This window comes from Colobus angolensis, unplaced genomic scaffold (assembly GCF_000951035.1).
Source record: "Colobus angolensis palliatus isolate OR3802 unplaced genomic scaffold, Cang.pa_1.0 Scaffold21, whole genome shotgun sequence".
NCBI classification, from domain to species: domain Eukaryota; kingdom Metazoa; phylum Chordata; class Mammalia; order Primates; family Cercopithecidae; genus Colobus; species Colobus angolensis.
In genome coordinates this window covers 6013427-6024787 of record NW_012115266.1, presented here as the reverse complement: position 1 = coordinate 6024787, position 11361 = coordinate 6013427, and the positions used below count along the sequence as shown (strand labels likewise).

Sequence of the window (11361 nt, the reverse complement as noted above, 5' to 3'; positions counted from 1 at the left end):
CCGTGTTAGCCAGGATGGTCTCGATCTCCTGACCTCGTGATCCGCCCACCTTGGCCTCCCAAAGTGCTGGGATTACAGGCGTGAGCCCCCGCGCCCTGCCGCCATGTGCGTTCTTTCTAAGGGGCCAAGGGTGCCTCTGCTGGCCCCTCCATCACTAGTGTCCCTTGCTTCTCACAGCCCATTCCCTGCCTCCCCTTTTCAAGAGGCCAGCCTCCCTGCTGGGCACATGGCCCCAGCAGGACCTCAGGAGCAGGCCAGGGGCTCCCATCTGAAGACTCCTTTCTTTGTGTGGGGGTAGCGGACGCTGGTATCTGCAAGGAGCATTCCCAAGCCTCCGCTGGCCTCTTCTGTATAATGAGGCTGTGGGAAGCTACCTCCTGCATTTCACAGGAAGTGGACTGGGCTAGCCTGGCATGTGGCAAAGGGCTGAGCTGCTGGAAGCCGGTACCACCTACCGAGGGCAAAGAACAGGCCAGGGAGGAGAGGCCACTCCATCCGGGCTCTGCACCTCTCATCGGCAGCTCGAATGCCAATAAGTCAGTTAATAAATATTTATCAAGCATTCTCACCTTCACCAAGGTGAGGTCCTGGAGCCTGACGGAGAAGAGGGGAGGCCAGGAAAGCTTCAGGGAGGAAGTGATCCCAATTTCTCTGGTTGGTCCCAGGGGCTGTAAATCACTGGAGGAAATCCCACCACCAAGCAGAGGCTGCCTCTAAATTTTTCACCTCCCCCATGGGGGCTCTGTCAGCCTGGCCACTCAGCTGCTGCTTCGGCAGTGGACTCCCCCTTCCTCCTTCTCCCCAGCTGCCCCCACTCTTCCTCCAGCTGCTGTCCTCCCCCACTGAGCCGGGCACCTCCACCACCTGCCCGCACCTTGTCCTCCCTCCTTCAGGTCACTGGGCATGAAGGTCCCTCCTGTCAGTGCTGCCACCTGCCAGGCCCACCTCCCAGAGGACTCACTGCTGCAGGTCCCCCTCCACCAGACCGTCCTGCCTGCCCTCAAACAATCCCCGTCCCCACCCTCAACGCCCACATTCCACACCCCTGCAGCTGCCCCCTCCTCTGCTGTCTCCACTTCCTGCCTCCCATGCTCCCTTCAGTCCACCCAATCTGGTCCCTCCCCTCAACAAGGTCAAGGTCACCACACCCCACGCCGCGGCCCCTCCTGCCTTCCCTGTGGACAGGAAGTGTCCTTGCTGCTTTCCTCCCTACGTCTTCTAATCAGTTGCACAGATTCAAAACCCCCTTTAAGCGAGCAACCTCCGGAGCTGTCCCTCCACTCTCTTCTGAGCCTCTGACCCCCACAGAGCCTGCCTGCGAGAGCTGTGACAGATGCTGGTGGCAGCTGGCCTAGACCCAGGCTGTGCCTTTTCTTCTGTTACAGGTCCCGCCAGGTTTGGGCTCATGACCTCCCAACACCATGCTCAGTTTGGAGCCTCGGTTTTCCCATCTCTAGAATAGGGACAAGGCAGACCTTCCTTTGCTAACACCCAGGCTTGCTGGGAGGGTCAAAGGAGAAGGTGGCTGTGAACTGCAAAGTGCAGTCTACACACCAGGCACATTCACTCCTTCCTGGTGGCAAAATAAGGCCCAAAGAGAACAAAGCAAACAGGACAAAATTGTGGAGAACTTTTTTCTTCCAACTTGGGAACACAGCAGCCAGAGGACCTTGCCTAAGTATTTAGGTCCCCAGCACTTGGGGAGGCCAAGGCAGGCCAATCGCTTGAGCCCAGGAGTTCGAGACCAGCCTGGACAACATGGAGAAACCCCATCTCTACCAAAAAATACAAAAAAATCAGCCAAGTGACCTGGCATGGTGGCTCACACCTGTAATCCCAGCACTTTGGGAGGCCGAGGCAGGCGGATCACCTGATGTCAGGAGTTTGAGACCAGCCTGGTCAACATGGTGAAACCTCGTCTCTACTAAATAAACACAAAATTAGCCGGGCATGGTGGCACATGCCTGTACTCCCAGCTACTCAGGAGGCTGAGGCAGGAGAATCGCTTGAACCTGGGAGGCAGAGGTTGCGGTAAGCTGAGATCACACCATTGCATTCCAGCCTGGGCAACAAGAGCAAAACTCCATCTCAGGAAAAAAAAAATAAAAAATCAGCTGAGCGTGGTGGACGTGTGTCTGTGGTCCCCACTGCCCGGGAGGCTGAGGCGGGAGGATCGCTTCAGTCTGGGAGGTCAAGGCTGCAGTGAGCTGTGATTGTGCCACTGCACTCCAGACTGGGCAACAGAGTGAGACCTTGTCTCTAAATAAATAATTTGAGTGCCCATATTTGTCACCTTGTGTAACTGTGACCTCCCCACTGCGAGGCTTGGCATGCCACTGTGTGGGCACTCCCAGACGGCTGGGCCTGTGGCCAGAAAGTCAGGTAACCCACCGTGATGCTGGAGGACTGGTGGGCTAGGACCCAGATGGGCCCCAGAGGCCTTGCTGAAGTGTCTCTGGCTGGGCAGGCCCTAGGCATCCCATGGTACTAGACCAGGGTGACCAGAGACACCTCAGGTGCCCTAGCAGATATCATCTGGCAGATGCCACCACCATGTTCTAGAGAAGAGGCACAGTGACCTGCCCCCCCGGTCACACACAAGTGAGAGGAACCTGGGCTTCCTCCCACACTGTCCTCCCTAAGCATGGTGGCCTGGTCTGAGTGACCCACAGGCCACACAGCCCCTTCTCTCCAGCAAAGCCCACAGGATGGCTCCACTTCCCAGAGACAGCATGCTGGCTCTGCCACCAGCCGGCTGGGTGCCGACCTTGAGGACATCTGTCAGCCTGTCCCTTCTAGTCTATGGAGCCCAAGTGCATACCTCAGAAGGCCAGCATGCCAGACGCATGTCTCTCCTCACCACCAGAACAAGGCTGTGGCCTGGCTGATCCCCAAAGAGCTACACACTGCACTGGTTTCTGACTTATGGGGAAAGAAAAGGCCAAGCGCGCCCATTTGGCGTCTCACCTCCATATCCTCTGTCGGCAGTCCTCGCCCACCGGACCCCTCTTCATTCCCCCGGAGAAGAAACAGGGGCCTTAAGCCGGGAACATGCCCCACGCATTTCTGTGTTTTTATTTTTTTGAGACAGAGCCTCACTCTCTCACCCAGGCTGGAGTGCAGTCGTGCAACTGAGGCTCACTGCAACCTCCGCCTCCTGGGTTCAAGCGATTCTCATGCCTCAACCTCCTGAGTAGCTGGGATTACAAGCATGCACCATCACGCCCAGCTAATTTTTTGTATATTTAGTAGAGACGGGGTTTCACCATGTTGCCCAGGCTGGTCTTGAACTCCTGAGCTCAGATGATCCACCTGCTTCAGCCTCGGAAAGTGCTGGGATTACAGGCGTGAGCCACCGCGCCCGGCCTTGCCCATGAATTTCTAACATTTCCCACCTCCTCCTGTAAGAAGGACAAACGCAGACTTAAAGCACAAGTGAGTTTTATTTTATTTTTTATAAAAGATGTAAAACATGCATTTTCATTTTCTTTCATTTTTGAAGAGGCGAGAGTATTTCACAGCTCAGTGAGACAGGTGTTGTAAAAAGATGTCCGCAGTAAATTTTGATGGAGACGCGTGACCCCGGACGAGGCTTCCAGTGGCTCCCAGGCACGAAAGCCGAGCAGGAGGAAGCAGGCTCCGCCAGAACCATAAAGTGCAGCAGGCCAACGGGAATTCAATGATGTGTTTTAAGAAGTGTCTTTATGGCACTTTTCAAGATGGTGTTCAGAGAGGTGAGGGCAGGCTGGGGCGCCAAGGCGGAGCTCCTCTCAGAGAGAATGCCAGGTGGGCAGGGCTGATAAAGGCTGGGCTCCCAGAACGCAGCAGCATTTAGACTCGGTGGCAGGGGCATTAATCACCTGTGCTCACCGGCCTGCAAGAACAGGGTCTTGTCAGAGCCCACAGCTCGAGCAAAGGGAGACAGAGCACGCGGCACCTTGGAGCCTCTCTCCTCTCCCTTGCCCCCTTGTCTCCGCCCACACCAGGGCACTGGCAAGGCTGCGTCCCCAGGAGACAGGTGGGAGAAGTCCCCCGACCCCCAGGGGTACGTGGAAAATTTGCCAGTGCTGCATTCAAATCAGATAAGCCCTCCACCCTGGATGAAATCCCACGGGGGCTGAAATTAGCCCTGGCTTCTGCACAGTGTGGTATGAGGCTGGAGTGTAGCAGCCCTACCTTGAGTCACCAAGGAGAGGATGGCTTAGGCTGTGCAGGCTCAGGGCCCCAGCACAAGAGACAAGCCTACAAGAGCCCGGTGTCACCATGGCCAGCACAGAGACAGGAGACAGACCTGAGGGTCTAAGGGGTGACAAGGAACGGGGGCCACTGGGACTCATTCTGGGCCATGGTATATAAAATGGTTTCTTTCCTTTTCTTTATTTTATTTTTAGGAGAGATAAGGTCTTGGTATGTTGCCCAGGCTGGTCTCGAACTCCTAGACTCTAGCAATCCTCCCACCTTGGCCCCTGAAGTGCTGGGATTACAGGCATGAGCCACCATGCCTGGCCCAAAGTGGTTTCTAATGTGATCCCAGCACAACCTCCAAGCAGGTGCCACTGGTCCCATTTTATAGATGAGGAAACTGAGGCTTGGAGAGCGAGGAAGCAGCAGCACGTCCCCAGGTCGGACAACAACAATGTCCCTGCTCTTTGTGGCTCACAGCTCTGTCTGCAAGGGTTGTTGGAACAAGGAGCCAAAGCCAGGCCCCTCCTGTGATGACACAGCACCAGATACCGACAAGGGCCTAACCTTAAGTTATGCTCAACTGCCTTTACAGGGAGGGTGTTTCCACGATCTTCTGATGAAAAAGCACTCCCAGGGGGATAACGAAGTGCCTCAAAACTGAGGGTATCAAATTAGAGAAAGTAGGGCGGGCGCAGTGACTCACGCCTATAATCCCAGCACTTTGGGAGGCTGAGGTGGGTGGATTGCTTGAGTTCATGAGTTCAAGACCAGCCTGGCCAACTTGGCAAAACCCCATCTCTACAAAAAACAGAAAAATTAGGCCGGGCGCGGTGGCTCACGCCTGTAATCCCAGCACTTTGGGAGGCTGAGGCAGACAGATCAAGAGGTCAGGAGTTCGAGACCAGCCTGACCAACATGGTGAAACTCTGTCTCTACTAAAAATACAAAAATTAGCCGGTGTGGTGGCACAGGCCTATAATCCCAGCTACTCAGAAGGCTGAGGCAGGAGAATCGCTTGAACCTGGGAGGCGGAGGCTGCAGTGAGCCGAGATCGCACCACTGTACTCCAGCCTAGGCGACAGGGTGAGACTCCCATCTCAGAAAAAAATAATAATAATGCAAGAATTAGCCGGGTGTGGTGGCACATACCTGTAATCCCAGCTACTTGGGAGGCTGAGGTGGGAGGATTGCTGGAGTCTGGGTGGCAGAGGCTGCAGTGAGCCAAGATACCATCACTGCACTCCAGCCTGGGCAACAAAGTGAGACCATCTCAAATAAATAAATAAATAAACAGGCCAGGAGTGGCGGCTCACTCCTGTAATCCCAGCACTTTGGGAGGCCGAGGCAGGCAAGGATCACCTGAGATCAGGAGTTCAAGACCAACCTGACCAACATGGAGAAACCCCGTCTCTACCGAAAATACAAAATTAGCCAGGCATGGTGGCGCATGCCTGTAATCCCAGCTACTTGGGAGGCTGAGGCAAGAGAATCACCTGAACCTGGGAGGTGGAGCCGAGGTCGCGCCATTGTACTCCAGCCTGGGCAACAAGAGTGAAACTCGGTCTCAAAAAATAAATAAATAAATAAATAAAATATATACATATATATATATTAGAAAAAGTAACCCCTGGCTAGTAAAATCAGACACTGCTGAAGTCTCCCCAGAAGACTGAAAGTCTCCCAGCCAGGAAGATGCAGCCTGAAGGTATGTACATGCCTGGAGGGAGAATGGGCCCATGGAAATAAGCATCAGCTTCGAAGTAAAGAAAAGGAGTGTCCAGGGGGAAGCTGAATTTGGTCATCAGCTTGGAGGACAAGCTGGGCCGCGGGCTGGGCATCCTTACATGGGTCCAGAGCAGGCACTCAGCACTGCATATAGATGGAAATACCGAGCAAATGCCCGGGGAAGGGGATCCTTGTGGGGGAACTGACCCTTCTCAAGCAGGGAAGCTTGCCTACCTTGCCCAGGGCAAGGCTTCGAAAATCATTCAACCAGCCCTGGATGAGAATACATGCTCTGAGCAATCCTAAGAATACAATTTGGCTTCCATGAGGCTTTCCCATAGTGACAGGAGGTTCTGCCCACGCCCACCTGAGTTTTCAGACACACTGCCATTACATTTCCCCACCACGAACTGCACATTGTGCCTTCTGACCTATACGTCAGTCTCTTGTGAGTTTGGTTACTGTGTGCCAGGCTTTGAGAGAGGATCCTCTCAGGCAGACAAGTATTTGGAGGCCTATCTAGCTACAGCCCTGAAATGAGAGCACATGTCTATCAAAGACATGGAGAGAATATTCAGGAAGCCAGACACAGCGGCACACATCTGTAATCTCAGTGCTTAGCACATTTGCAGGCAGAGGTGGGAGGATCACTTGAGCCCAGAAGTTCAAGACCAGCCTGGGATAACAATGAGACCCTGTCTCTGCAAAACATTTTTAAAAACATTAGCCAGGCGTGGTAGAACATGCCTATAGTCCCAGCTACTCAGGAGGCTGAGGGGGGAGGATGGTTTGAGCCCAGGAGTTGCAAGCTGCAGTGAGCTGTGATTGCACCACTGCTCTTCAGCCTGGGCAACAGAATGAGATCTTGCCTCAAAACAAAACAAAAAAAGTATAGCGCAGCTTTATTCACAAGAAACCCAAATGCCTATCAACAAAAGAGTGGGGGCCGGATATGGTGGCTCATGGTTGTAATCTCAGCACTTTGGGGAGGCCGAGGCAGGTAGATCACCTGAGGTCATGATTTTGAGACCAACCTGGACAACATGGCAGGAGAATCGCTTGAATCCAGGAAGCAGAGGGGTTGCAGTGAGCTGGGATCACGCCACTACACTCCAGCCTGGGCGACAGAGCAAGACTACATCTCAAAAAAACAAAACCAAACAAAACAACAAAACAGTGGGAAACAAGCTGTGGTACATTCATATGCTGGAACACTATACAGCAATAAAAAAGAGCGAATCATTGCCACATCCAATAACATGGACGAACTAGCCAGATATTGAGTAAAAGGGGCTGGACTTCAAAAAGAGACAAAATGAACAGATATCACAAGAGTGATTAGCTCCAGACGGTACCAAGTGAAAAGAGGCGACTTCTGGGGTGATGGCAATGCTCCACCTTTTGACCCACGTAGTGGCTGCACAGTTGCATATGCTGTGCACTGAAGATCTCTACACTTGCGGCACTTGGCTGTCAAATGTAACTTGGCTGAAAGTGTGATTAGAACGTAACCATGAAAAGTGTAGGGGTCTTCAAGGGCCACAGCTCAGACCCTAATCAGAGGCAGAGTCCAGCTGAGGCAGCCCCCTAGATCTCCCATAATGTGATGGCTTAAAAAATATACTTGTCCAGGCACAGTGGCTCACACCTGTAATCCCAGCATTTTGGGAGGCTGAGGTGGGAGGATCACTTGAGGCCAGGAGTTCGAGACCAGCCTGGGCAACATGGTGAGACCCAGTCTCTACAACAAAGTTTTTAAAACATTAGCTGCCAGTGGCTCACACCTGTAATCTCAGCACTTTGGGAGGCTGAGGTGGGTAGACTGCTTGAGCTTAGGAGTTTGAGACCAGCCTGGGCAACATGTCAAAACTCTGTCTCTACAAAAAAATACAAAAAATTAGCCAGGCGTGGTGGCATATGCCTGTAGTTCCAGCTACTCGGGAGACTGAGGTGGGAGGATCGCTTGAGCCCAGGAGGTTGAGGATGCAGTGAGCTGAGATCTCACAACTGCACTCCAGCCTGGGCAACAGACCTTGTGTCAAAAGAAAAAAAAATTAGTTGCACAAGGTGATGTGCACCTATAGTTCCAACTACTCAGGTGGCTGAGGCAGGAGGACCGCTGAGCCCAGGAGTTTAAGGGTGTAGTGAGCTATGATTTTACACCATTGCACTTCAGCCTGAGCAACAGAGTGAGACCCTGTCTCACTAAAAAAATTAAATTAATTAAAAAAATTTTGGCCGGGCACGGTGGCTCACGCCTGTAATCCCAGCACTTTGGGAGGCCGAGGCAGGCGGATCATGAGGTCAGGAGATCGAGACCATCCTGGCTAACATGGTGAAACCCCCATCTCTACTAAAAAATACAAAAAATTAGCCGGGTGTGGTGGCGGGCACCTGTAGTCCCAGCTACTCGGGAGGCTGCGGCAGGAGAATGGCGGGAACCCGGGAGGCGGAGCTTGCAGTGAGCCGAGATCGCACCACTGCACTCCAGCCTGGGCGACAGAGCGAGACTTCATCCCCCAAAAAAAAAATTTAAAAAGAAATTTAAGAAAATTGGCCAGGTGCAATGGCTCACGCCTGTAACCCCAGCACTTTGAGAAGCGAGGCGAGCAGACCATGAGGTCCAGAAATTGAGACCATCCTGGCCATCTCTACTAAAAATACAAAAAAATTAACCAGCCATGATGGCACACGCCTGTAATCCCAGCTACTGGGGAGGCTGAGGCAGCAGAATCGCTTGAACCCCAGAGGCAGAGGTTGCAGCGAGCTGAGATCGCACCACTGCACTCCAACCTGGGCAACAAAACGAGTCTTCATCTCAAAACAAATAAACAAACAAAACAACAACAACAACAACAAAAATTAGCTAGGTATGCTGGCGCGTGCCTCTAATCCCAGCTACTCAGGAGGCTGAGGCAGGAGACTCACTTGAACCCAGGAGGTGGAGGTTGCAGTGACATCACACCACTGTACTCCAGCCTGGGCAAAAAGAGCGAAACTCTGTCTCAAAAAAAATTTTTTTTAAGAAAATAAAAACACACCTGCAAATTATTTAAGATTCTTTCTTTCAAGAAGTAGAGCCTAATTCCCCTCTCCTAGAGTATAGCCAGACTCCCTGACTCGATTCTAACCCCTAGAATAAAGCGGGAGAGACTCTGAAGACAAGGTCACAAAGAAAGCACTGTGGCTCCGTCGGGGTCTCCTCACGATCCCTCTCGTGGAGCACATGCTCTGGGGGAAAAGGCTTAGGACATCTATCCCATAAGACACTCAAGCAGCCCCGTGGAGAGGCCCCAAAGTGAATCCTCCGACCCTAACGAAGTCCCACCCGGCCTCGGGGGAGGGAGACCCTGAGCTAGAACCACCCAGCTAAGCGTCTCTCCGTTTCCTGACCCTCAGAGATGGAGAGAATGCAGGTTTGCTGTTTTAAGCCACTAAGGTTCGGGTTATTTTGTTACACAGCAATAGATAACCATTGGGGGATCTCCATGTCTCACCCCCAAAAGCGTCCCTCTAACTGTGGCTTTAGTAGCAGGCAGAGCCCCCAGACCGGTCCCACTCCTTGGGCCTGGCCCACTGTCACTCAATAACGGGTCTGAACTATCATTCCCCAGCTGAATGCCTCTTCTCAGGCCACCACCCCTGAGATGCCTCCTCTGATCTCCCCAGCTCAGGTGGCCCCATCTGCTATGGTGTCTTCACAGCACTGAGGTTACCAGGCCTTGTCTCAGCTGCTAGAACACATTCTTTACAATAGATGCTTTGTAATCTTCACACCAGATTACAAGCTCCATGAAGGCAGGGCCCTTGCCTGTCTGACACACGTCTGAGTCCTCAGCCTGGCCACCTAGAGGGCGTTCAATAAAAGTTCGCTGCATGATTGGAAATCGCAGCTCGAAGCAAAGAGGGAGACCCCAGCGACAGCGCAGCAGCCCAGGAACCCCAGCCCAATCATGAGGTCTGGCTGCTTTCTTGGCACCAAGGAGTAGAGTTGTGGGGGCTGGATCCTGGAAAGTGCGGCAGCCCTCAAGCAGGTGCCTGGGTGCCTTGTCTCCCTAGCTCTTTCCCAACCTCCTGAGTTGTTGTTCTCTGAGAGAGTGCTCAGGGGAGCAGGGTCTCTGTGGGGACAGTGGCTCCCCCTCCAGGGGTCTCTGCCAGCCCCCAACTCCTCCTGCTGTTCTGGGGCAAGGGTCAAGTCCCTGACAAGTTCTCCACTGGCTCACAGACTAAAGTCGGTGCTTTCTGCCGTCACTTTTAGATCCTGGCCCAGGCCACGCAATTCATGTCAGGAATAAATCATTTTGATTTCCACCTCTGGTCCCGAGAAAGCCATCTTCTCTTCACCCCTAACACTGCAGGACCCTCCATCCTGTCCGCCCAGCCCAGAGGCCATACCTACTCCACCATAGAGGCCCAGCCAACGAGCCACTTCCCTGCACTTTTGAAAGGGGATCCAGCTGGGAAGAGTCACAGGATCCCAGGAGGCAGACCCTGAAAGGCAGGGACAGCTGGGTGCCCGGCAGAGCTATTTGGGGCTCAGTAGCGGCAGCTTGGGTTCTCTCCCTTCCCAGGCCCTGGACTCATGCCCCCTCCAGGAGAAAGAGGAAGTGGTGTGATTCTTGGGGGGTGTCATCAGTTGTCACAGGCACAAGACCCCACCTCTGCCCTGACCTGCTCGTCTAACCTCTGTTCCTGGCATGAGCAAACTGCTAACAAGTGGCCAGAGGCCAGCGAGAAGGGGAAAAGGGCACCATACCACGTGCCCAGAAAGGCATCAGAGTGCGGGCTTGGGGTGGGGTGGAGGCAGGACAGGCCAGCCCAGGGAGGTCACTCTGTGGGGTTACATGCTCCACCAGGTGGGACGCCAGCCCCGGAGCTGTTCCCTCAGCTCATTCCCGAGCACTTGAGAACCACACTGTGCAAAGTTTGGAGAGTCCGGGATTATAACCTCCACTTTGCCACCAGCTCCCTGGGTGACCTTGGGGAAACCAGCTGCAACACTCGGCCTCAGTTTTCCTCCTGCACAGGGGAGGAAGGTGGTAGGTCCTGTACAATCTCTGGGGTGCCCTGTGACCCATTCCAGAGGGGTAAGGAAGGTCGCCTTCCTCACGCTGCCCCCTGCGTGGACACTTGGACCCGGTCTGGAGTGAATTGTTCTGTGGGGCTGGGAACACACAGGGGGCGGGGACGGCTGTGAATGGGGAGGAGGGGTCCGTTCCAGAGCAGATGAGGCCTCAAATTCCCCAGGTATCTAGGGTGGAAGGGGCTGCTCCTTGATGGGGGCTGCCCAGCCGGGAAGCCCCACGTGAGCCCGCCCTCTCCCTCGCGCCCCCTCGTGCTTACACTTACATTTCGCCTCCTTCCAGTCGGTGGAGGTGCTCAGGTCCACCTTCGCCGCCATGGCCAGGGGGGCCCAAGTGCGCACCCCGGCTGTCCGCCCCACCGCCGCCG

General features: G+C 54.0%; 1 protein-coding gene across 3 annotated transcripts in view; it reads right to left on the bottom strand.

Annotated features, from left to right (window-relative positions):
- Positions 1-11361, bottom strand: part of MACROD1 (MACRO domain containing 1) — a 169999-nt gene extending 158638 nt beyond the window's left edge. For all 3 annotated transcript variants that reach the window (XM_011942609.1, XM_011942608.1, XM_011942607.1), the window contains exon 1: positions 11260-11361. In XM_011942609.1, the coding sequence (XP_011797999.1) occupies positions 11260-11311 (52 nt within the window). In that variant the 5' untranslated portion in view covers positions 11312-11361. The remainder of the gene's footprint in view (positions 1-11259) is intronic.